Source organism: Seriola lalandi, unplaced genomic scaffold (assembly GCF_002814215.2).
Source record: "Seriola lalandi dorsalis isolate HSWRI2012SDOR001 ecotype SW California unplaced genomic scaffold, Sedor1 jcf7180002054832, whole genome shotgun sequence".
NCBI classification, from domain to species: Eukaryota; Metazoa; Chordata; class Actinopteri; order Carangiformes; family Carangidae; genus Seriola; species Seriola lalandi.
This window is the reverse complement of record NW_019525385.1, coordinates 1,221,599-1,249,529: the sequence shown is the minus strand read 5'-3', so window position 1 is coordinate 1,249,529 and position 27,931 is coordinate 1,221,599. Positions and strand designations below refer to the sequence as shown.

Genomic DNA, 27,931 nt, shown 5'->3' with positions numbered 1-27,931 from the left:
GTCATGATCTCATCCTTGCCTGCGCCGTACGCACATGCACTGGATTTCTCTTCATGGAGTTGTAGCAGATTTCTATGGAGAGACACTAGTGCTGTTAGTGCATTAGAATTGCTTATGTTTGTATTTTTTTATGCTTGTATTGAACCCATTAATGAAACAAGTTGGATTTCAAAATTTCATTGATTAAATTTGCCAGGTCTAATTTTAAAATGAATGTATTGGCTTGCAGCTTCCAGGGTTGATTATTGAACCAAACATAAAATCACACTGCAAACAGAGCCAGTATGAAGTTTGAAATTGTGCCTTACAAATTAAATGTTTTTTTCCCCGGGTGGCTCAGTATAAAGAGTAATTATATTGTAGTATCTGCTGGTGCTTACTTTTTTCCATTATTAGTTAATAATGTTACCAATTTAAAATAATCTAATATTTCCCAAACAGGAGGAGCAGAAAAATGACACATTGGATATTTATTCTCATGATAAGATATTACTGAATTTATCTGAAATTTAAAAAATAATGTTACCTAAATAGTTTTTTGGGCTTAATAGAAAATGTTACACTTTAATTCATTCTGCACAAAAACACCAGTACCATTCAAATTTCCACAGCCTATGCTGTAATCCGAAGCTGCAGCTGAACATGCTTGAAAAACCGGCACACCCTCCCCGTCCCTCCCTGACTTTCTCTCATGTTACCAAGCTGCAAATTTCCCTGTTGCTTCATCCCTTTTGATTAGTCCCTTGGGCTCTTACGCCTTTTATTTTGACAAATGAGCCTGGTGCTGAGCACTAAAAAGCACTTACAACTATATTGATTAACAGTGGCTATTAGCTAGTGAAGAGGAAAGGAAGATGTTCTTCCAGTAAACCTTCACTGGACATCCAGCCTGTTAAATAAATGCACTAAGGCTGAGGGATTAGTGATGTGGATTTCCTCACTGCTGCATTTGAAGAGAAGCTCATGAGCTGGATGTTACTTCACTGCAACAGGCATAATGCATCTAGATGAGTGGATTACTGGGGCCAGCTCTTAGCTATGCAGTGTCTCAAAACCCAGATGAAGCGGAAACTCTTCATTACGATGTAATGCACATTGTGTCAGTCACATAAAACCTTTTGCATAACTGTTCACTTGTCAGAAACAACCTCCATGTATTTAACTGGCCTTGCATGTCCACACACATCACAACCTAGCCTAGAAGTACAGCAGTGTAGTTGTCATGCTGCAAGGACAGCTAGTGATCATGGTTAAATGAAGAACTTTGAAGAGTTCTAGCTGCCTCATGATGAATTGCTCATTTCGCCCCTGTTCCCTGCATTGTTGCTTCAGAATAATTTCCTAAAGTGAATCCTCCTCTCATGCAAAAGCAGCCATAATGCATTCTGTGTGTCACCCCCAGTGACTTGTCCTTGGGTTCCTACAATGCTGCAATGATCAAGTGCACACTGTGTGGACAGTAGAGGAGAGCTGATTCAGTCTTCACATCATCCCATGTGAATGCTGTTGCCAGCTCCCCCTCTAACACACTCTGACAACACTTTTTTATTTTTGTGCTGAATTTTCAGTGTTGTTTATTTGAGCTCAACAGTGTAGCCTGCACTAAGCCTGCAAGGGTCAAATTGCTGACTGTGGGGAGGTGGTTTTCTCCACCCCTACCCGCACAAACCACCCCCACATTGCAGCGCTATCGCAGGGAATGCCTCCCTCGACCTCGGGCGAAAGGCAATCCCGCAATACTTCTCTGTCAGCTCCTCAAATCCCAAACCTGTTCCAAACACAACAACATCTCCACTAACAGGAACAGGCAGATCACAGCGGAAACCAGAGCTGATGTTCGTCTGACACTCAACACAAACAAACATGGTTCGACTTGGACGCAGGGTGCTTCCTCTGAGCTCTGTTGTGCCTTGTCTGTGGATATTTCATTCTACAATAAAAATCCTTTGATTTGTTAAAGTTGAGCTCCACACAGTCAGAGATAGGCAAAGAGAGGATGCCTCAGTCCTCTCCCGCAGCCCACTTTACACTTGACATCACATAGAGGCTTAATGCTGTGCAATACGGTCCAGTGTTCTTCCAAAGGCGATGACCTTTCCTATAAACACACAGATTGGTTTGCTGAGCTGCCATCTTGCATAATTACGCTGATTCTCAGTAGGCTTGAGAACACTTGCTGCAATGTTTCATCCAGACTTCAGCTCCTCTTAATGGATCTTGTTAGCTGAGGTCAAAGTGCTCTGTGTCTGGGGTCACATTAAAGAAACACAACCTTCCCTGTGGAACACACTTGGGGGGGGCCTTGGTGTGGGCTGATAGTAGAGCACAAGCCACTACAATTCCGCTGTGTCCTCTCCCCGTTTCCTCTTCCTAACTCCAGGGTTAAAACATGCAAATTCTGTATGAAGGAAGCTGATTTATTTCCCCAGTGGGAGGCGTGAGATCTAAATTTAAAATGATTAAATGAGCCTAGAGTTAGAAAATCATTTGCACTTCCATTTGTTAGCCTCTGAGCTGTTCTCAAATCAAGGGCAAGTCTCTGAATCATTAGGCTCAGATGACTGCTTTTTTTACTGCCTTCAACAAGAACATTTTCCAAATAACATTGTTGACCCCATATTGTGTAATACAATTTGCACACCTAATCAACACATTCACAGAAATGGAAAGAATTTAAATCCAGCTTTGTTAAATGCTCCCCATCAGCCAAATTGGTCTTTTTATAATTACCAAACAATTAACCAGTGGAACTGTTGATTAACATTCATACCCGTACCTCTTTTGCAATTGTTCACCAAATGTGGCTCAAGCTTGTCTAAATAAATTCATGTAGTCCTGTGCACTGGCTGGCATCAGTGAGAGTTGTGAGAGTATTAATGCATCAGGAGAAGATAAAGGTAATGAGACCTGTCTCTCAAGCAGAGAGAGTCTAATCTCAGTGGTCTCTTCAGGCTTCTCTTAAGCTGGTGGCGTGGAGTGGGGTGGAAAAGTGAAGAGAGGAGGGAGTGAAAAGAAACGGAGGGGAACTGAAATGAAAGTGAATAGGTAGGATAAAGGAAGACAGATGACAGTGCAGGTAGAAGAGAAGAAAAGGAGAATGGGGAGATAGTGGATATGTGGTTATACCAGTTTACCTAAAGCTGTACCTCAGAGGTTGATTTATGGCCAGCCAGCTGTGAATAATAGAAAAGTATGTAGTAGTGGTTTGATTGGATGATGGTTTGGAGGAGAAATCAAAAGAGGTCATGAAGACAGGTTAACCAGTGTGGGCTCTGAAGGTTGCCGCACAATGCAGAGGCTCATTGCCTTAAATTGTAGGAATGCTTCAAATAGGAAGATAAAGTAAAGATGTGTTGTGCTAAAAAGATTAGTGGAACACCATCCTCTGCTGACCTGCTGAATGTTCAGAGCTGACGGGACTATTATATTCTCAATTCTGACACTTTCAGACAAATGCAATCTTAAACTGTGCATTACACCATATATTGTGACATTTATATTTATATTGTATATTTTAACTTTATCACCATTCAGCAGTAGTGGCACATATCCTTACATATATATTTCTTTACATATTTCAATTTTTTATTTATATATCCTAGTATAAGGACATATTTTTATATTTTAGCTTTATCTTTATAATCTTACTTCCTATTCTCTATTCTTTGCTGTTACATTTCCATTCTTGAGGGAGCAACTGTAACTTAACCTAATTTCCCCCTGGGGATCAATATAGTATTCTGATTCTAATTATAAAAAGAAATCCTCTCTGGGTTAAACTTGAAATGTACTTTTCACACTTGTGTTTTAACATTTGAAACAGATTTTGTAATTTTGTGAATCAGAGCTTATTGGAAACAGTATTTGGACAAAGTAGGCCTACATGCTGTTGTGTATACGTGCTGCTATCTTGGCGCTGCTCAGAGACTGTGCTCATACTTAGTCATTCATATCTTATGCATGTACTGCAATGCTCAGGAAATGTATCCCATCATGCAGCATCTCCCACTCATCTGTTGTTCTGGACTGACTGATTCATTAAAGAACAGAGCTGAATCCAAACTTACAAACAAATAAACAGTCATTAATATATAACAACATTTCTGAAGGGCTCCAAAGCCGTGTTCTAATGCATTAAATTTTAAAAGGCTATCAAGCAGTATTGTGGTTGTTTCAGCAACTTTTCCTTGGACTCCTGTGCTACTGAATTTGATAATATTCCTTTGCAGTGAGATATTAACTAAAACCTAAAACCTTTTAGTATAGTAATTTGGCGACTCCCATCTCTCTGACACCATGTCAACAGGAATGTATTATTATAAACTTAACAAATGTAATATACATTGAAAATGTATTTGCATGAGTGCATAGGTCTGCAGGATTTGCACAAGCTAGTAGTATAGAGAAAAGGTGAACTCATGATGATTATGAAGTTATAATAATACATGTATTTGTGCAAAATTGCCTGTAGTGGTCCTGGGCTGATCTGTTTGTTTTCTTGTTTGCTTGTTTGCTTGTTTGATGGCTCTTCTTGTATGCCTATTTTTTTTCTTTATAACAAAGTAGTTTTGAGCTGTAACTAAAAACCTCCTACCAGTAGACCGCTCAAAAAATTCATCTGCCAGTCATGTCTGGATGTTGCTCTTTATAGAGCAGGGTCATTGATCAGTGCAGGTTAGACAGCATGGAGCCAATTAGGGCAATAGCTACCTTCTTGGTTGTTTTCCGCTCTTGGAAAACACCTAAATGGCCTGTTCTGCAGAAGGTAATAGGCCCCCGATTTCATCTGTCTGTTGTGCGCTGAGTCGCTTATTGACAAAGAGCTAGCAGTCTGTCTGTATTTAGGAGGAAAGCTCATTAAAGTGTTCCAAGGGCAATAGGGGATCAGGGTTAAGACAGGTGACTCCTTGATATGACTGTTGTTGTAGCTGTTGCTGTTGTTGTTTTCCTCTGTGCTACTCCTTAAATTCACTGAAGGGTCAGGAAGAAATAAGACCATGGAGAAGGAAGGCTCATACTTTCAGTTCATTAGCAGAGTTCCTAAAACCGTATTTATAGAACTCCAAAATTGTCCATTAGACATTAGACATTATTACTGATATGGATGTACATAGAGTATGGGAATTATTTAAATAATTGGGTTCTGGCATTATTTTAAAATAATAAATAATCTGTAATGGAGATGGACTCCCCAGATGATGATTATCATGATGAAAATCTATAGTTTTTCGTGTGAATAATATTCCAAATACCATATCTTTAAACACAATTGATAGCATAAATTGTTTTATCATATGTCATTGAAGCATGTGAAATTAAATAAATCAAGTGTTAAGAAGGCTTTCACAAGAACTGCAAGGTATTAACAAGTAATAAATATGTTGTTGCCATCATGCATAACCTATGGAGGGTATGTAACGTAGTCCAAAATCCACACCGTCATTGCATTTACAAGACAAGGGGTTATAAAACACACTCTGAGCAGCGCTACTTCTTCAAGGCAGCCTGGACGCTTTAGTGACAGGCCAACCGGGCCAGAGCTGGTTAGCATGCTAACTTCAGTAGGAGAAAAGAAGTGACAGAAGTGAGAAATAGAAGCAAAACAGGAGGGTTGCTTTCCACAGCTGGAGACAGCTCTTGATGAGTAAAAGAATGTTTATGCTGGACTAACATTTTTTCTTCTAGACTGGTAAGTAGACAGTTGTTAATGGCAAAACTTACAAATAGCTCTTTTAAACGCTTACATTTTCTTAAATATCAATTTTTCAAGGTCATCTGCAATGGCAGAAAGTACTGTCAAAGTCAAGTCAAGGTCAAAGCTCAACAGTCAGTGGCATTAACCAACCAAGACGCACAGGGAAATCTCTAGCCACAGTAGCTAGCTCACAAGCGTGCAGGTAAATGGGAGAATAAATTTAGTTGCACAAGCTTTAAGAATGTAAAATGATTGTGTGTTCGTGCTACAGTGTTTCTCTTCTCATATTTCACGGAGAAATTTAATACTAAAGCTGCCTCCCATGCTGAAATGTGGTTAAGAGGCATGCTGTATTTAAAAAATGGCCTTGGTTTTTGGCTCTATAGTGTCGCGTGTGCAGCTGAGAGTGTCTTGTTGGTGATGGAGCTGTTGGTGCCTATATGCGTTTTTGCCACAGGCTCCATGGTTAGGAGGTCCAGACAGGCTGCGAGTTTGGAGGCACACTATTACCTCCTGATTCATAGGTGTGGTAAGCGATCCCGACACAAAACGAGCCCTAGATGAAATAGAAATCAATCATTGCCCTTAACACACACATACAGTATAGACACACACACACACACACACACACACACACACACACACACACACACACACACAAGTGCAGAATTTTCCGGCGCCCTTGAATGAATGAAAGCCCTGTTTTCTTTAGAGCAATAATAGAAAATAGAGTCAAGCTTCAGGGTATAGCTGAACAGATAGAGGTTGGTGGTTCTAAGCAGCAAGAACAACAACGACAACAGTGTCATTTTGAGGTACATCATAGATAGATAGATAGATACTTCATTACTCGCGAGTGAAATTCATAGGAGCACAGACAAATACAATCAGTGGAACACTTGGTTGTGCTTTTTTTGTGATGTCTAAATGCTTTAGGACCTTCCTTGACCATTTCAAAGGGTGCTTGTCTTGAATGCTCCACTTACATATTCACCCGGTAAGACTGATTCACATGTACTTCGGACTATTGTACAAAATGGTGGAAATTAGCCTCAGGTAATTGCACCACTGATGGCTGTAGTACGGTAAAGGCTGATGTCATACAAGCATGTTGCTATTTTTTCATTTCACCTACTTTCTGACAGGATAAAATGGTGTAACCCCCTCTGGATGAACGCTGTAGGTTAGAGTCTGGGTCAGAACACATCTTGGTCATTTATTTGCTATGTAGAATATTCTCATTATAGAAAAAAGACTTTCTGCAGATAACGTATGTCACCTGTGTTTCCTGTCCTTGGTGTGATAACCCCTGCTTCTGAATTCTTCCCATGTCAGCAATCACATTGAGGGCCAATTGTCTGGTTTATAGAATGGTCACATCTGAAGTGTTTCCCTTCAAGTCAGACCTCATTTGCATCGAAAACAAGATTGTGAGTGTCACCATAGTAACAAGCCATCTCTAGATAGGTAAAAAAAAATAATATAAATTAAACCTGTCAAGAATTAAATGACCAATAATGTGCATCTGTACATGGGGAGGAGGATGTGATTTGTGTGTGTTGTTGTATGTAATGACTTTCCATTAATTGCACTTTTTTTCCCTACACTGGAAGTTGTTCAATTTTCACTCTTGCATCTGCATTAAAGTAATTATGTTGCCTCTTTATTTGTTTTCGTGGTCTGTGTGTCCAAGGCTGTAAATCTTTTTAATGTCCAGTTTCCGTGGTGATTACAGGGGCAATTATCTGTACTTGCAGTCAAATATAGTAGAAAGAAAGGAGGTGGAGCAGAGGAGGCGACAAGCTGTCTGTCAGAGTGCAAATTCCAATGATGTGCTGTCACCCTTCTCTTGGGGTTTCTTAGAGTACAGGACAGTGCAAAGAAAATTATGATATTGATTTTTGAGGCCAGCCACATAGTAAACCAAGTGAAACCAGTGGTTTATGTTATTTGGTTGGTTCTCCTGACTGTTAAAGCTCCAAACAACTGCATCTAGGGGAAGTAGAGATACACTAATACATTAGCTCATTTTCTCTGCTCTTTATCTAGGCTTTTTATACCAGAAATGTTCTGATGAAAGACTTTCATTTGGGTTCTTTTATTATATAGCCTACATCTTTAGTGTTCCCTCATTTAAGCCACTGGCCGTCTATTATCTGCTGACATTAAGATGATAAAACTCAAAGACGTTACAGATGACAAGTGCTGACCTTTCAATCTCCCACAATTCCCGTCATCTATTTTTATCCCGGACCACTGGGGCTTGAAATTTTGTATCAATGGAAGAGGTGCAGTACAGCATTATGAATCAACAGGACTGTACATTCAAGTTTTTTTTCTTTTACTTTCCCTCCAGTCGTAGGGAAGTAACACTAATGTGGATGTGCCTTTATTCTGTCCTGTTTTGTTTGAACAGAGGGACATGAAAGAATGTAAATCTTAGACAGCGTGCGCTGGCAGGCTTACATTGTGCTTCTTCATATCACTAACTCATTGTTTCTCTCTGTTAGCCGAGGAGACGTCACAGTTGGGACAAAAAGCATACACAGAGCGCAGCCATTTTGAGGAATGAGCTCCTGCCCTGTCGTGTGGATGGGTGTACTGTCCAGCGGTGATACAGAGAGATGCAAACCGTTTGGCTTGTCCTCCTGTTTGCCGACATTGTGGATGTCATCTGTTTAGTTCAGTGTCCACAAATCGTCTAATCCTGCTTTGGCCTGCAGTGCTCAAATTGTTGTGATGTTGTATTTGTCAGTCTTTGGATAGTTTTGACTCGTGGCTTTACTGAGCTCATTCTCTTCACAGTGCTGAACTCAAACCCCTGAGCATAAACCTTAGCACATAAAACAATTTCACATATAACTCAATATTTCACTGCTATTTCTCAAATAAATGTGGCTTTACTCTTTATATGGAAAATGTACTCACAGTATCTGCTGTGCCACATGTGCAGATTTACTCTGCTGCTACACTGCTTCTGTAAATGACATTTGTGTGGCGACAACGTGCTCACAGTGATGACATGTATGGGTGTCATCCCGAGCAGATTGTATTCCAGGCTGTACCTGTGTCATCCCTAAACCAAACACATGGCAGCCTAGGTAAGCCCCTAACCTCGGGATCATAAAGTCCCATCTCAAATCACAATTTTCCTCTTTTTTTTTTGTTGTCCTTTTTGTCATCTCATTTTGCAGTAATATATTTTGGAATATGGGTGATGAGTGTTACAGATATACAATAATGTTTGTATCATAATAACATTTGTGGCACTGGCTGTGGGGATTTCTTTGTAGCAGAGATGTATCACTGTAGTCACATGTCACTTGCTATGGCCCCTTTATTTCTATATGGTTCAGTAAGCATGACCTATACACATAAATAACACCTTTTTTTTTTTTAACTCTTTTTAACAACCTTTTCTCATAGTGTTGTCAGATCTAGCTTTGTACCTGCGTGTGTGTGTGTGTGTGTGTGTGTGTGTGTGTGTGTGTGTGTGTGTCATTAGTATGTTAGGAGGCTTCCTATTCTTCCTCCCTCTTCCTTTTCGATGTGACCCAGTGTAGGTCTGTAACCCAGGGACACTGGGTAACTGTACCGGCATTAAAATAGCAAACATGGAGAACAGAGCGTGTTATGAGATTCACTCGTTTAACGTCTCCTTGGGTGAAGCTATAAATAGCACCTCACACTGGAATAGAGTTTTCCCCAGCGATGAGGACGAAAGCCGGAGGAACAGCTGCGCTAAAGCCAAGTCCTGTTAGATCAGCGGAGTCACATGGGCATGTTTCTGTCTGTCTCTCTCTTGTCTTTTCTTTTTGTCTCTCTCACTGTGTCTCTGGTCTCTCACTCTCACTTCCCATTTCTCTTGCTCCTTATCTGCCCCGCTGTCTGTCTTTCACCCACTTGTTTATCTCCCTGTCCTGCAGTATCTTTGTCTCTCTGTCACTGTTTTCCACCTCTCTGTCTGTCTGTCCTGTGTTTTCTCAGTGTCCTCTGTCTCTTGATGTCTTGTAATTTGTGTCTCTCTGTCATTATCTCTGCCCTCTGCTTTATTGTTCTGTCATTCTATCTTCTTGCCTCCCTCCGAATCTTCGTTTGACTGGGTGTCCTTCTTCATCTCCTTTAGCCTCTGTCTTCCTGTCCTGTAGACTTCTCACTGTCAGTCTTTCTCTGTGTTCTTTCCTGTACAATTTTTTATTCACCTCTCTCTTGCTCATTATTACCAGGCATCCCCTGTGTGTTCTGTTAATTGGTACAATCCTAATATTAACAGTGTTCATCTGTCATGTTATAAAAAGGTTTCTTGAACTAGGAAGATGAACTACATTACATTTTTAAATAGACATTTTAACAGGTGTTACATCACCACTTTTCATCGATATAAATTATCTATGATTTGCTAAATGTTGTATGTGCTGTAAAAGAGAGCTCAAATTTGCTCAGTTCCTTTGTCCCACCTCCCATATCACGTTTGTATTTCTATTTATTCAGGTGAAAATTAATTTTGTCACTAACTTATTTGGTAAAGAAACATTACATTCACAATATACCTATAACAAAATCAGTAACTGATTAAATACACATAAAATGAGATCATCAATGCATGTCAAGGTCCATAGAAAAGACTGGTAAGGTAAATAAAAGCTAAAAAAAGGGACATGTGTAAATCTAACAAGAACCAGTGTAAATGCATACAATAATTCTATTTGTCGTATTATAGGTATTTAATGTACTCCAGAATACAAACAGTGCAGATTTACGTTAGCTTTGGTATTTCCTGACAGCAGACATTTTCAACTTCAATTAGCGTTTTATCCACGCTACAAATATTAATAGGAGCATATATAGAAAAACTTTTATACATTGATTGTGATTGAAAGATGAACTCCACCGTTATAGCACACAATGAGAATCGGCCAATCAGAAGAAAGTGGGCTTTTAGGGAGGCCTCATAAGGTGGCCAGAGCTAATATTGCATATTTCAGTTAGAGACTGAACTGAGCGTCTGCATAATGGGCTCTTTCAGATAAATGGATGGGACTTTTTTTGAACTGTGAATCATGCAAAACTACTCTAGTGTAGTCCCAGAATAAATATATAGAGCTGGAAAGGAGCATTATAGTGAGTAGAGTCCTGGTTGATTTTACCACATGAGTGGTGGCAACAGTGAGTGTGATTTAATACTACAGGAAACAGCTACTTTGTAAGAAATACAGCAGAAGAGCAGTTGATGTATCTTTTTATAGCAAAACTACACAAATTCCGTTTTTTTTGGAGGGACGTCTGTTAATAATAATTGCATCGGCAGTCTGTTTTCATGCTGTGCATGTCGCAAATAGTTTTTCACACAGCAACAGGGCGCAGTAAGGTTGTTTACCTTGCCGAAAATTTGGAGTTGCGCAGCCTAACGCCTGCAGCCCTTCATTTAACAGCTCACTGTGGCTTCTCCCTCTTGCTCCTGTGTTCCCATGCAATATTTAAAACTCATCTGTGAGCAAAAAAAGGGCCGTTGCCTTAATTTGTAGAAGCATTTTTGATGAACAAGTGACAGCACTAATCTAACAGTCTGCTTCACAACCTCATCTTTTGCTGGTTGAACATTTTTTGAACTAGCAGGAAATGTTTGGTTTGCATAAGCAGTAACTTGATACAGTTCTGATATGGCTGTGGAGGACTGAACTGGCTGATACCGATGAGATAAAAATGGTGCGTGTGTTAATGCTGAATTACATAAATGCATCATTCCCTGTGAATCCCTCCAGTCCACAATTTGAGTCCTGCAGAGACATGGCGGACTCTGCTACTAACAATGAAAACCCCTGTATAGAGAGGTAATTACTGAATGTATAAAGCTTGAATGGCTGATGGGGTTTAATTTTATGAGCATATTAGGTTGTAAACTAAAAAAAAGAAAAAAATGAGTTCACCGCCTTCTCATGCATGACTGTCTTCTACGTACTTCTGCATTAGTACACCATTTCCTTTGATATCATACTTATTTAAAAATCTTTCCTTCTTTCACCACATCATTTTGTCCCCTTTTGAGTTTGGTTATAAAATCATTTACCAACTCCTGCTGCTCCCTCTTTCCCCCTCTCCCTCTGCCTGTCTCCCCCTCTGCCTGTCTCTCTCTCAGTTTGACATCACAGGTGTGTATATATAGCCAGCAGATGGATTCTCCCATGGCAGGCTGCTTCAGTGCCTCTCTCTCTCTCTCTCTCTCTCTCTCTATTGGCTTAGGCCTACCGCCGGCCACTCAAATGAACTAGAAGCAATTGCTTGTTTACATTGTCTCTTCTGATCTGCCCGACCATCAGTTTGTGACTGCATCCATTATTCATGTGTTCTCCTCCACCACACACATGCTCGCATGCGCACACTGGAACACATCACAGCCACTGAATGCGGTCTTGCAGCCTCCATGCTCAGGTGTGAACCAGTGAGCACATTCCCAGATTAACCTGGTGTCTACACCGAGAGTATGCATTATGTTAAAACAAGTACAAAACAATTGACTCAAATTCTTCTTCATACTTGTATCTTGAAATCATTGTTACATTTAAAAGGAAAGTAATGTACAATACTATGCTTTAGTCTGTTTTCATGAAGACATTGTGGTTTGGTGTTTCCCTGATGTGTTGTAGCACTAGGAACCTGTCAGTCAGTTAGCAGTACTTACAACAAAATTACTCTGACAGGAATAACATTTACGACATGCTTGGAAACAAATCTGGAGTAAACGGTAGCGAGAAGCACTAGAAGCAGGCAATGTGAGCTGTGAGATGCAACTTGCGTGACTTACAGTAGTTCTAGTGTGATGTGGTGTGTTATGTGTGTGTGTATATGTGAGGCCCCCTGGCTGAGAAGTAGCTGCTGGGCATAGACTAGCACATACTACGCCACCACAACATGCCTGGAGTGCTATCGAGCAGGCACACAGCCAATCAGAGTGAAACCTTAGACATCACTGTGCACAGTGACCCGTATACGTACACACTTTGCTGAGTATTTGCAGCATGTGACAGGCGAGACTCATGCAGGGTACGTAGTCAAGTGAGTACCGAAGTATGGATGATGGGTGGTGCCGGTGGGTGGTTGGGAGAGAAGAGAGAATTTTAGTCATGCAGTCTTCACATTCAGTTATACATTCAGTTCAGTTATATATATGTGTGATATATATATATATATAAAATCATGCACAGCTTACCATGTCCTCCAGCTTCCAGCCAACAGGACTTCATATAAGGTTTTGTCATGAGCCTGAACTTTAAAATGTTGATTTTGTTTGAGCACAAAATACATTACGCGGCAATATTAACATATATATTTTTTTCAACTTAAAAACAAACTTAAATAGAAAATAAACTAATATAACTTGGTTTCTGTTTGATTGAAACAGCAGTCACAACAGAAAAGCTCTTGGCTTAAGCTAGAAATTGAACACAGGTTGTGGAAGGTAATTAACATCTGTTAGAGCAAACACAGCGTTCAACTTTGTACCAAGCAATATCGACATCCGGCTAATAGACTTTTCGAGCCGTGTCTTTCTCTTTCACCCTTTTCATTTCACTTTTGTTGTCAAATAATATTCTCACTTTTTCTGTGTGGGGGGTTAATGGGTTTGTCTCCCATATACACATTATAATTTAATACCAAAATCTTTGAGGATCCGCCTGCTTCCAGCTATAGTAGCTGTCATTTATAATCAGGTGCTGATTTTGTGTGACTTCCAAAGACAAAACTAAATGCTCAAATCTTACTCACGACAGGTGAGTCCCACCAACACAGAGCTACTTTATGAGTATATAAAGCATATGTAACTGAATTATCCACTGCAGTACTGAGAGGCCCAATGGCAGGAGCAGATAATGATCTTATGACCAAGTCAGGATTTTTTAAGGCCAGTTTATTGGCATTGTTATGGGGTTGGAATCAAATTAGGAAAATGGCAGCTGTGTCCATGCCATATCATTATGAAATGTAATCCAATTTGACCAGACAATCCTCTTGAAATGGACAGAGCACTCTCTTGGGCTCATCTGTAATAGTGCTGTTCTTTAGGACTGCAGAAATACTAAAGTTGCAGTCTGTTTTTTTTTGTGTTTTTTTTTTGTGTGTGTGTTGCATGTGGGCACATATTGGTCACCCTGGTGGTTGCTTGGCCTTTGGTTGCATCTCTTTGTTGCCCCACACAGTTACTGGAACGAAACGTGTCAGGCGTAAAAACAAAAAGAAACCCAGTGTAAATACCATTGATTTTTATTTGCATCTTCATTTTTGCATGTTATGGAGGTCATCCAAACAAACTGTAGCAATGTGACACGTATAGTACTGGGAAACAAGTTTCACTTTGTTGACATAGCACGTAATCTGCTTTGATGGCTACTTGTTGGTTATCACTGTGGACGTTGGAGGGACATTGTAAAATGCATTCCAAGTGCTACATATGTACCCTGCGGTAATACGAGCCTGCCTCCTTGGAAAGGAGCACTTGGCCTATGGTTTTATGAGGCTGAGGGTGACATAAACAAACCTCAACTCTGCATCTTTGTGCTAGTGTGTGTGTGTGATACATGTGACTGTAGGATTTTGTTACCTCCAAGGTTGTAGAACCCAGGGAAATCTACTCATTCCCTTTTTTCGCCATAAGGACAGGGAAGCTGAGCGCCTGCTTGTGTCAAATCAGGAGTGAGTGGACGGCTGGAGAGGAACAGCTGCATTCAGTGACTGTGCCAAGCAAAGCATGTCAATGAACTGCCGTGCAACTCTGCTCACTCAGTCGGACACAAGAGGGAACGTTGAAAGGCTTGAATGAGAACAATAGTCTTACGCTCTCTACCCTGAGGAACAATTAACTTACAGAGCCATATGGGCCAAATTGCATGAGCGAATGTGCATATACATTTTGTCGTTATCTAACACTCATGCATTCAAACACACACACGTTCAGTATATAGCAGATGGATGCCATCATGGTGTGATGGCGGAAATCCGTGGTCTTTTTTTTCCCCTCGGAGGTTGTAGCTTGTCATGAATGTGGCCATGCATGAGCTGAGGCGTATGAAGCCTTACCTAGAAAGATGCTGTTTTACAGTAGTGCTCATATGATGAATTTATTTTAGCTTCTTGATGATATTCTTTTACATTTAAATTTACCTACAGCTGACATCTTCATCTCCTCACTGTTAAATGCCACTTCACATTTATGCCTTTTTTTCCCCCCTGTAGATTCTCCTTCTCCCTAAAGCAGACCATGTTCCTATTTTTATCTTGCTCTATTTCCTAATACAGATTATTATTTCCTCTTCCAGGAGGCTCAGAAGGTGATCAACCCCGCCAACAATCAGACAGCAGACAAGGCACTAAAGGGTCCTGATGAGAAGGAGGAGGCACCGGCCAGCGAGGTGGGATGGATGACTTCAGTCAAAGACTGGGCTGGTGTCATGATCTCCGCTCAGACACTCACCGGCAGAGTTCTGGTAGGTTTTCCTTGTTCCAGTAGAAATAAATATCTCAAACACCAAATCCACACACTCAAATCACTCAACATTCAAATCCATGAGAACTTAATTTTGTTACACTAATCATTTGCCCCAACCCTCCTCAGGCAAACAGTCTGCAACTGGTTTTCACACCCAAGTTGGGTGTATCCACTGTTTAATCCACTGCCATGTACACATTTACTCACCTGTTGTATACAGGTCCCACCGGAGACATACTGTTGGGCAATTAATTTGATCCACACAGAAATTAGCGGCTGCTCAGTCCTCACTGGACCTCAGCTGGATATTTGGCTGGCACTGTCCAGCCCTCTCTCTGCTGCAATGGCCAATGTGCGGCACGCTGTAACTCACTCTGCTGAGCTGCTGCCAGCTGAACCGATGAATGTGTGTGTGTGTGTGTGTGTGTATTTGTGTGTGTTGGTGTGCATGCACATGCCTATGTGTATGTGAGTGGGAGATTTATCTGCCAAAGTACGAGAGGTAGCATATGTGGTGTTTGCGCAGTAGGTAAGAGGCTGTCACTGTGGCTTTTCTCTTGGTATGAATTACAGTCCCTCTCCCCTACTGACCCTCCTTCCTTCAGCTCCATCTCTCACTCTGCCCTCAGAATCTCTCCTGCACTCTGCTACTCTTTGCCAGATCTTCGTGTATCTGCAGTGGTTGAACTCTGCTGCTATTCAGCCTGTTCCCATATTGCTTTAGTTAGTTAGTTTGAGTTAGCTGCTGTTTGTGGTGCCTTGTAACTTGCATGACTTCAAGGATACATATCCCAAACGCACTGCTCTTAAAAAGGGCACGGGTTGTACAAACACATGGTGAACATTTGATTTAAAAGTTTCTCCTCTGTCCTGTGCTGCTTCATGGAACTGCATCACTCTAGCAGAATACATTATTAAAATTAAAAACTAAAAGCCTTTTCCACCAGCACCATCTCTCACGTGCTGCTTAGCAAGATGTCTGCCACTTAACTCCACTGAGTAGTTAGCTATGAGCAGCATGCTGCCTCTAACTGCTAGCCATGTTCTCTTAGCTGCATGGATTATTAAAAAAGTACACGGTGCATGATTAGAACTGGGGCCCATGCAAGTTATCCACATTGTTTCTATACTGGATAATATACAGTATATACTTGGGAAATGACCCTGACAACAGCCTGTCTGTGTCTTTATCAGGTTTGCGATTTTCTCATTTAGGGTCTTGACAACAGTCTGTAACTGATAATAAATTTCAGGTCTGGTTTGTGCAAGAAGAATGTGCATTAGTGTATCCGTCACTTTTCTAGATAGGAAACTGAAATTGAAAACATCTATTCTGCCTGGTCTAACTTTCCTTTTACATCTTAACTTGCATCAGAGTATTACCACCAGTATGTCTGTCTTGCACAGACATCCACTGTGCATCTGTGCATCTGAATGAGGCAGCAGTGGGAGTCAGGAGAGAGACAGATCCAAACTAAAACACTAACACTGTCATTGTTAATGTTTGCTGGAATGTGACAGTTTCTTCATGCCTGGTGAGAATAGCTGGGAGTTGAGAGGGATTCAGGTCTTTCATGGAGAAGATGAAGAATCCTGAAGGGAGCTGTCAATTTACTAAATGAGCCTCTCTTTCATCACTTTCCCACTCGCACAGTTCCTCTGGCATGGACACAGCTCCCTCTCCCTTTCATCTTCTGCTCTGACTGAGCGCTCCCAATCTGCCCTGTAAATATGTGTGTGTGTGTGTGTGTGTGTGTGTGTGTATGTGTGTGTGTGTGAGTGAGAGAGGGAGAGAGAGAGAAAGACAGACACACCAAGAGAGAGACAGACAGGCATATGGAGAGTGAAACAGAGAGTGGGTGTGAGAGTCAGTCAGAAATAAGGCAATGGTGCTTTAAAGGGGTTTCTAGGCATAGAGAGATCCCGGTCTATCACCCACTGTGATTTGTGCTACTTCTGGTGGGGTTGATCATTCTGGCCGCCAGGCTGTGTTTGCTTACGTGCACAGTCTAATGACATGCAGCACAATGTGTACTGAAGAATACTCTGTGTAGGTGAATGAATGTGTGAAGCTCTTCATGTGGGTGGAATGTGTGTACATTTGTGAATACATGTATCTTAGCATATCTCCACATATAGATAGTTTGTGTATATGTCTAAGTATGCTAATGTGTATGTATATAATGTGTGTGTGTGTGTGGTGATTTTGTGGGACTCTTGCTCTCCCATCAGAGCTTCACTGCAGATCAAAATTGCGATGAGTATCCGTGTACACAGAACCTGGCTGGTAACCATAGCAACTGCTGTGTAGTGGCGCTCAGTCATCTGACATTAGGGGGGTGTCTGCCTAGGCAGAGCAGAGCAGAAATAACACACACACACACACACACACACACACACACACACACACACACACACACACACACAGAGGTGGGATTAAAGCTTGATGCAGGCTTCATTCTATCCAGGTGGAAGAGCCAAAGCAGATTGAGACAGATAACCTCTGGTAGGCAGAGAGGCAGAGCCCTCTATCCCCGTTCATTTGTTTGCCTTGATGACTTCACTGCTAGTGAAAGATCAAGTGTACCCCCAGGCTTATTGAAATACCAGACAAATCTAAATCCATCTGTGGCAGCATCTTGGCCCAGGAGTCCCCCATATTGTTTCTCCACGCTGGGCTGAATTACCGGGGTGAGAAGAACAAGGCCTGTTTTGTTATTGGTGCCTAATGTGACTTTGCCAAACTACTTTGCTGTGATGAGAAAGGGATTAAATGAACACACATCCACCCACACCACATAACCATTAGGACCAGACATGTGCTGCATGAGAAACAGATCACTCTGCTCATTAGGGTTCCTGTTATAAAGAAGTCTGACTGCTGAGCCATAGGCTGCGAGAGTCGAAAGCTATTATGGCTCATGGCATTGCTCAGACCATGTAATAACAGTAAATACAGAGCAGCAGGTGCACACAGGCACTTGTGTGAATTTATGTGTATATATTTATGTGCCTTATGTGATTTCACAAGACAAAGGTGCCGATAATACATCGTTTCCTCAGACTGGTCATCTGTCAAAGTCCCCTGTCTTTGTGTGATCATAGCCTCTGTAAGCTGCAGGCATGAGCTCCTCCCAACCACCATCTCACACACACACACACACACACACACACACACACACACACACACACACACACACATACACAGAGTCATATATCCAATTTCGATTAGGCTCTGTGTCACCTTATGTGCCTTATAAAATACCAGGGGAAATGATTGATGCTAGCTGGAGCCACTGTTGCGCCTCTGTGTGGGTCCTCAGCTTTTTGTATAACCCATCACCTCTACAATATCACCTTATCAAATATTTATTACCTCATTCACACATGACCTGCATCCAGTGTAGTTCTCACTTGACACAAAGCTCAGGGTCAAAGTGAAAAACATGAACGGTAATGAACTTAAACGCAATCGAACACGATCCTCTGCTGGCATTGATAGGCAAAAACGTCCATCTGTGGGGACTTCCGCAGAGCAGAGAACAACTAAGTGACTAAGTGCCAGCTGCAGCTTAAGAAGGGGACTCGTCTCTCTTAGTCCCGTGAGACAGCTGTCCACATAAAGACACCGCATGTGGAACATAGGTGAAAGACAGAGCACCTCTGGTCTGGCAGCGGATGGCTCATCGGTCTCTTGACAACCATATCACCCCAGTTGCTTAGTAGAGAAACCTCATTAAGCACTCAAGGGCACATTGTCCAAGGAAATGACTTGCTGGACAGCTGGAAATATGAGTCGGCTGAATTCTTGCGCCATTACCGCAGCATCTCCTGTAATTGATTCCTGCATTAATTCTATAGTAACAACGTATGTAATCCCATAATGTCCAACAAAAACAGCGAGGATTATAACCTCTGAATGTAGATATTCGCCCTATCTCTCTGTGCAGTGGATTTGCACGGCATGGTGGGTCCAGAAATAGGTCAGCCCTGCCATCTTTCTTAATGGGATCTTGGGTGGCAACCAGGGACCATCTGTTCGCATGGCCCGCTCCATAAACCCTATGGTCATCCCTCTGCCTACCCGTCCACCCACGCACTGCATGGCACTCTGCATATTGACCCCTATCATCTGCAAATACAACACATCTGTCTCGCTTTGCAGTAGAGTGACAGCACATGTGTTCTAACTGTAACTACTCCAACTGCATCTGTAGGAAATCCAGCGTGCTTCCTTTAAAAATCAAAAACAAAAACAGATTTTGCAGTAGCACCTCTGACGGGAGGCACACCTTTCTTTCTCACACTTTCTCCCCCTGTGATTACCCCTCATTTTCTCCATCCTGTACCTCATGTGTGAGAACAGTTGCTTACATTGTGTATGTGACTTGGCAGGTAAGAAGGGGAGATTGTGCAAAGTGTGCGAGGACACTGTGGGTACACTCCATTGTGTTTCCATGTGTCCTCAAACGTCCTGTTGTGGAGAAAATAAGTGTGAATGTGTTCTCTCCCCATGATGGCCTTCCTTCCTGCGCAGAGAACAGCTGTCATTTACAGTGTTCTACTTTTTAGACTGGCTTTGTTTATGTTGGTACGGTGTATGTGTGTGTGTCTTTACCTCTTTGTATGAGTACAGTTTTGTACTCACAGACCTTTGGGCTTACATAAACATATTTGTGTTTTTTACAGCAGCTGTTGGGTACCGCCAGAGTCTGTTTGGTTCTCTGAGTTGTATGTGTCTGCCTGTATGTTTCTCTGTGCTATGTGTGCATGTGTGTGTACGTGTTCTTGTGTGTACGCATGAATGTGTAAATGCATGTCTGTGCGTGTTTGTTTGGGCTGCCTAATTACGCTTCCCTGTTGAGTGCGTGGAACTAATTTATTGCTGTCAGTAAACTCCTCAGCATGGATACAGCTGTCAGCGCGGCACCATCTCCTGCATCACGCGTCTCTGTGACAATAGTCTCATCCCTTGGCATAAAACTAACAGGAAGCATGGTGTTTTATCCACCCAGGGGGAGCAGTATGTGTAAGTGCTTCTAACGCTCAATGAGAAATCTTTACGATAAACACATCCACCCACACACATACAGGCGTATATGAAAGTAGAGCCTGAACTAGGACTGGGCTGAAATCGTTATCACACTATTATTTATGATATTTTTATATGTCAGTATATTCTGTTATATGGAAAAATATTCAAAATCATAGAAAATACTGTTTTAAGTCAATAAACTGTATTACATTGCACAGAAAATCAATCTCTTCATCTACATGAATCACAAACTTCAATAACCTTTTTAACTAAATGTTTAATAGTTTGCTAACCAATCATTTGGACAACAGAAATTTGGAAAACAAATGTCATGATATCATCCAATCAGCATAATATGACTCTGCTGTCAATAAATGACCATCTACCTTTGACCCATGAACAGTAATATGTGTCAATTGTCAATTCCCATGGTGTCAGTCAAATGTGTCTGTCTAAGAAAGCGTCTGTCACATTGATGTGAGAAATAGGCAATCAATAGCTGCAGAGACTGTCTCTCTCCACACACGCTTCACAACCCAATTTCTCTTTAAATTAATAGCAGTGGACACGGACAAATCTATAAATTTTTCATCTCTCTGTTCAGCATTCGGGGACATGACACTTTGCTCCAGCAGTGTGTTCCTCCATAATGAAACTCAATTTCTGAGCCAGTTTGCAACTATTCTCTTCACTCAAACTCGGTGCCCTCTGAAACCTCCGGGCTGTCTCCTTGCCTCCCTCCTGTTTCTCCCAGTTGTTGAGTTTAGCTAACTGCAAAGCTTGTTCATTTGTCATTTGCCATAATTTATCAGTTCAGTCGATAGAAATCCAATTGGCATTGACTTAAATCCTCTGAACGGTGATGAATGGCTGTTTATGCCGGAGGGACCACGGGGAAGAAGCACTGCAGCAGGGAGGGTGAGGTGGAGGGAGCTAAAGGAGAGAGATGTGTACGGTGCCGGCCAAAGTCTTGAGGAGACTGTGCATTAATGAAAATGTTATGTTATTTTTGTAGGGTTTTTTTTGTAGATATTATAGTTAAATAATTATATTAAGTATATGATGTATGAATACATCTGTGTGTTCTCTTGTAAACCATTTAATACGATGATAAATGTTTATTTATATATTTTTTTTATTGGTTTCCGGCTTTGATTTAGTGCTAAATGTCACTGGACTTAGTTGTGATTTTAGAATGTGTTCTCCATACCATGTCCACTGGTCAGCTGTGTGAAGTCAGCCCTGCTGGCTTGGATTTTCTGGGCTGCTGCCACATAAGAAACACAAGTCATGCATTGAGCGGTGGAGGAGTGAAGCAAGAGGAGGAGGAGGAGGAGGAGGGGGAGGAGGGGATGAGAAGGAAAGCAGGGTGTCAAAGGAGGAAAGAAAAGCAACAGGGAGCCCTGCATCGTGATGTATCGTTTCGGCGGGTAGAAATTTACACGCTGCCTTCTCACTTAGCAAACAGACATAGTGCTGCACATCTGAGCATGCATATATAAATACAGGCACAGCGTACTGTATTATATTAACTGGAAAACATTCCGTTTTGAATTCTGTCAAGTAAGAGTAGATGAAGAGTGCAGGACGTGTGAAACAACTAGAGTTACAGCTAGAGCTCTTTGAAATATTCACCAGGGCTAAAAAAAAAAAAAGAAAAAAAAAGTAGTTTGCACTATTCATCATACATCATGTAGTGAAGTTGTTGAACCTCTCCTCTGTTACATTTAACTGATTTGCATTCCACTTCTTTTAAATTTGCTGCACACTGGGGAGAGTTTTACATCTCTGAAAGGGTTGGTCTCAATTTGTCTTCATGAATGATTTTCCCTGCAGTCGCCCTTTAGGCCCGTCATAACTCTGATCCGTTCTGCTGGATGACTCATCATTGCTTGTTCTTTCTCTCCCCCCATCTATTAACCCATCCATTTGCCACCTGGGCCTCTGTTGCTAAAGAGCCGATGACCTGGACTCGCTCTCTCTCGCTGCAGCCCCCGTGCCCTTTGTCTGTCCCACCCTCCCTCAAACTGTTCTGTGGAGGAAAAGGTCAAGAGAGCAGACACAGGAGTGATGTTTCACTTAGCTGGGTACCCGGCCTTCTCCTTATTAGATCAAAGTCACCTGTAACTTACAAGGCGATTTGTCTAAGACGCTGTGGCTACAGTCAACGATCACTGGTTTCCCTTAGTCTGGGCCTATAAGACTCAGCACATTCATTTAAAAAAATTTCACAAATCAAATCACACCCCTGTAACTAAAATGTATGTTGTAAGTAAAAAGTTAAAGTATTGTATTTTATAATTTGTTTCAGAGAGTTTGTTTGTGTGAACAGCTCTGGTGGCATTGCCCTTGGAGTCTGTCGGAAGGAAATCCAAAATCACTTAGCTAATTACAACAAACCTGCCGTAGCTCTTACACAAGTAGTCCATGCTATTAGATAATTGAAATATGGCCCTCCTTGAGCAAGCAAGTGACTGCGGTAATGATATTCTGTTTACTTTTTACAATGTGATTATTTATGCTCTGCTGAAACCTCGGGCTGAGGAGTGACAGGGTAGTTAGAAATGAGATTACATTTAGAGTCACAAGCACATTAGGCTGCAGGCTAGAGACAGACACACAGACTGACAGACAGATAGATGCACACAGTCACAGAGCAAGCAGTCGACAGGGAAATAGGCAAATGGACAGGCAGAAAATTGCGTGCAGACAGATAGAGACCTAAGTAGGCAGTCAGAGAGGATGCAGACATTCTCATGTTTGTCATTTGGAGCCCCCTGTCACCTCCGAGACAGCTCTGTCCCTGTCTCATCTTTGTCATGGCTGCCTGGTATCGTCTCGGGGTGGAGTGCTGAGTGACTCAGTGCCTCTGGGATGATGCACACCTAATGGATCAGAACTTTCAGCATCACATTGATCCAACCGCATCTAACACACCGCTGTCACTGCCAGGCTCATTTCTTAAAGCTTTTCCAAAAACAATATTAGGGGGCAGGGGACGTTACCGAGATTAGAAAGAATCTAAATCCCTTTGGTTGTAATACAGCTGATTGAACAAGTGCTTTCTTTTATTTTCCCACTAATGCAGAAGTGCATTATTATGGAGACAGCTAATTAACTAGTCTCCTGCTGCACAGTGAACACTTTAGCTATGTACCTGCAAATGTTAAAATAGATCCCTATAGATGCTAAATTGAGTGGTCCTTAGTTACAAGTGCAAGTTTTGTTTACTTTGTGTCTCAGTGCTCTCGCTGGCTCAGCTGGCAGCCAGCTTCGTACCAGCAGACCCACTGAGAAGCTTGAAGGCCAAAGGAGCATTTCTCTTATATCCCCAAAGCCCTTTTTTATTGTGAATTCAGTCGTAGGGTCCACAGTACGAGCGAAAGATAACTCAGTATCTGCTACTGAATGGTGGTAAATTGACCTGGGGGGTACCTGGAGGAAGAAACTGAATCCCCTCCACCTCCATAGGTGTCGCTCTCTAATGCGCTTTGTGCTCCAAACTCCGTGGAGTGGGCTAAGCATTAAGAGAATTTCCCCGTGGGCTCTGATAAAGTATCACATTATTAACATTCAACATTTTCTTGGTGTAGGCTTTATATGCTACATGTCAATTGCTCTGTGAAGCAGGAACTGCCTCCTCCTCTTCTCAGTCTGTCTCACCATCTATACATCAGCAGGTCTGAGTCACACAGAGAGAGATAGTGTGGGAGTGAAAGGATCAGTGGTGATGGGGCTGACTGCATCCCTACCTCTGCTTTATAGGGTGGACAGGTTATTATTGCAGCAGCATCAGTGGTGGAAGATAGATGATATGGTTCTACTCCTCCTAAAACTGACCTAAGAAGCAACAAAAAGGCAACTGTCACATAATGTTTTATATTGATGGGAAACACCTCCCTCCTGTGCTATGCAGAGCCTCACAAGGTTGAATGATTGAGTGCCAGCTTTCCATGTGTAGGCATTCCTGTATTATACGTTTCATATTTCAATCTTTTTTTTGACCGTCCCATGACTCCTGTGATAGCGTCCGACCCGGTCGTAGATATGGTCTCAGGTTCGTTACGAATATGCTGTTGTCACTCGTGTCATGTTTGTACTTCTAATTGCTTATCAACGCACTCAGCACAGTGGGGACCATCTGCTAAGCCAGGTTTCAGATCCGTTTACCCCCACTGGGCTTCTGTTTCCTGGGATGGGACAGCCACACAGTGTCCCTAAAAAAACACATCAACACCACCAGCTCGCCGCTCGCTGCTCACAGTTTCCATGAGATCATTAGGGGACGATCGCAGGTGATGTAACAGGCACAGGAAAGAAGGGAAGGAGAAATATTCCTGCATGAGAGCGTAGGTGAAAGTGAGATATGGATGGAAAGGGAATGAAAAGAAATAAAAGCAAGAGGAAAATTCTTATTAGTATTGATCTGAATATAGATTTCACCATAGAGTTTTTAGAGGCTGAAATACATATTTGGAGCTCATTTTTTTCAATTTCAAAATACCTTGATCATCTTGTGATTTCTTTTCTGGCTGCCAAATGTTTTTAGACATTTCTTTTAAGCTTTGCCAGGCAAATATTCTAATAAAGTTTGGTCTTTCTTGTGAGTGAATCAGAGAGGTGGAGACATTTTTTGGCTTTGTTACTGAGGTTCTCTCACATTAGGAGCCATGGCAAGGTGCTAATTAAATGGTTTGTAGATCGGTCTCTGCCTCTGGCCCTAAATTGCATCAGTATTGACTTCAAAGCCCCAATGCATCAAAGAAGGACCAGAAGCAGTAGGACTTTGCTCTCTCCTCTCCTCTCCTCTCCTCTCCTCTCCTCTCCTCTCCTCTCCTCTCCTCTCCTCATTTCTTATCAGTACATACTGCATTCAAGGACACAGCTGCATTTAACTGTATGCACAGAAGCATGTACTTGCATGAGTAATGTGTACCATGTGTAGGCTATATGAGTGATTGTGTTGTCATTGTGATTATTATGTGATATGCACATGGCTAGACTTAATGTTGGGGGTCAGGCACAGTCAAAGTGAAGGTAAAGGGACAAATAATCCTTCAGGTTAAATCAATACTAATGAATGAAAAATACCTTGACTGGTGAAACAGCTGCAACCAAGCTGAGAGGTACTGTTATGTAACATGTTTATCACATAAAATACAGCAGTTAATGAGCTATAATAGTGTCAGTCACACATTTAGCTCACATGCATGAGTGCAGACACCCCTCCCTACTTTCAAAGAAATGCATTTATGCATTGCAAGATATTTCAGACAATATTCAAAATGACATGATCTGGTTCCTCCATTTACTTTAGTGTCTTTTGAAATAACATCACTGATAGATTGACTGTAACCCAGTTGGGGAGAGCTCCATCATGGGGCTGCTTGGATGAAGTAATGAAAACATAAAACTCCCTCTGACAGAGGGGCTAAAGGCCAGACCAACCGAGCCTCTGAAGACTGAGTGATGTCTTGGTTTTGTGATCCCTTTTACTACTTTGGTGCAGCTGTATATGTCTATCTGGCACATTGCATTCACAGTTATTCCCACAAGTGGCATATCACCGTGGCAACATCACATCTCGTATTCACAGGATTGAGTTTTGTGTCCACTGTCTGTTACTGTTTTTGTTTCATTCTCTCCTCCACCATCCCTGGATGCTTCCATTTTTCATATCCACTTGTTCAATGAGCTTGAACGAGCCAGTTCAACCACATTGTAAATTACAGTAGTTTGGTTTTGGTTTGTATTACGGCGGCAGCAGATATCTCAGAGACTGATCATCTCAAGCTCCAAGTAAAACTATCTGCATGACAATTTTTTCCCCCAAGGAAAACAAGAGCATCACTTGTTTCAGCAAATACCGAGCATTCAAGAGATGGAATGTGCTAGTAGCAGTAGGAGTTATGACTTTTGTCACCTGGGAGCAAAGGAGGAAACAGTGTGACGTTATTAAAGAGGCACAAAGTCCATAAAGGGACAAGGTTGTAGTGGATGGGCACAGGAGACTGCTGATTGTTTCCCCTTGACCATCATTGTCCCCTACCTGCAACAAAAACTTATCCTGACGACCAAGTTCTCCTGACCCTAACAAAGTAGCAATTTTAACCCAAACCACAAACCTCTTTTCTTAAACCTAACCAAGTTGTTTTTGTTCCTAAACCTTACCAAACCTTAGCCAAAGCAATGTCAGATCATAAAAAACCTAAGGTACTGTATATTCTCTCCTAGGTTGGAGAACTTATGTAAAGACCGGGCGCAGTCATGGTTCCTATTTGAATTGACAGACACTTGCAACAGCACTACTCCAAACCCACTTGGATTTTCTTGTGAGACTCAGGAATGTATATATGCAGGTGCTTGAGATATGAGTGTACACAGGAGCTTTATGTGGCAGTTTCAATCATGCTAAAGTCTGGGCTTTGTAAGGGGAGGCGGGAGTCTTGGGACTCAGAATGGAGAGGTGGATTTTAAAAGGCTTGCGTCTGATATTAAACCTATAAAATCCTCAATCTCAGGGGAAGCGGCTGCCTTCCAGGCTGCAGGCAGCTGCTGCACTTTTCAGTGATTCGATATCCAACACAACAAAGTGCGTTGGATATCGAACACTGATATGGATGTCAGTCCTTGTCAATAATCAATCAAACAAACAGACTATCATCAGAGGAAAGGTGAGAGGTGGAACTGATGGACAATGAAGTGGAGTTTGGCTCAATGTCTTCTTAATGAGGGTCAGGGCTCCGTGAGAAACCGCACAAAAGGTTTATTGACTTGACCTCGTCTGCAGACATGTTTACATGAAATAATGAACTGACTAATGATGCACTTGCAAATTTCTTTGATTGTTTATTTGTGATTATGGAAGAAATGCAACGCTCTTCAGGACAGCTATTCAACATGTAAAACTATATTTAAATTAGACTGTAACTGAGAGAGTAAAAGCCTTTACTCTGTTTCTGTTGGAGTTGGATTAGCTATCTTTTTGCAAGGCCAACTATTAATTATCTACTCAATGAATAACTGTATGACTAAAGTGGAATTAATAATATATACCCCAAAAGGCAAAGGAACAGAAACCATTAGCAAATTATCCCTCTGTTCCTCTCCCCTGCCATATCTCAAAACGACAAAAGCATACTGAGGGCCTCGCAAGTAGTACTGAAATTGAATATAAAATATGTTGGTTTTGTTTTTAGCATTACGTGAGGAAGTTCAACTCTTTGCAGTCGTCTATGGGCCTGTTTGGTGATATCAGCTGCCAAAGTGTTTACTGTGACACCTCCATCCCTCCTGCTGATGGGCGAAGGTATCAAAGATGTTTTAAGGTCATCCATGGCAGGTTCCAGGCATCCACCCACCTTATTGACTGAGTTGGACAGCTGTGTGTAGGGCTTGATCTGATGTGGCGGAGAGCAAACAGGGGAGGGATACGCAGAGATGCTGCTGCTCTCCGCTTTACACATGGCCTGCCAACAAGCGCAGAATACTAATACTGCCTTTGCTTCTCTGCGGATCCTAGTCTCATCTTTCACCTTGCTGCGAGCGTGCATTCCACCTTATCAGGACTCGCTACATTGTTAGCGAGCGAAAGTGGGCTTTGACGCGGATGATAAACTTCTCATTAACTTTCAGGAAATTAAACTAAACCTTGATTTAATTAGATAAAGATCATGTCACCGCTGCGTCTCCTCTGAGATGGAACCTATGCGCCTGTGGG

The 27,931-nt window shown here is 41.8% G+C and overlaps 1 protein-coding gene across 3 annotated transcripts in view; it reads left to right on the top strand.

Moving 5' to 3' along the window:
- Positions 1-27,931, top strand: part of kcnma1a (potassium large conductance calcium-activated channel, subfamily M, alpha member 1a) — a 151,039-nt gene that overhangs the window by 21,799 nt on the left and 101,309 nt on the right. For all 3 annotated transcript variants that reach the window (XM_087179375.1, XM_087179376.1, XM_087179374.1), the window contains exon 2: positions 15,007-15,174. In XM_087179375.1, coding sequence (XP_087035501.1) covers positions 15,007-15,174 — 168 coding nt within the window. The remainder of the gene's footprint in view (positions 1-15,006; positions 15,175-27,931) is intronic.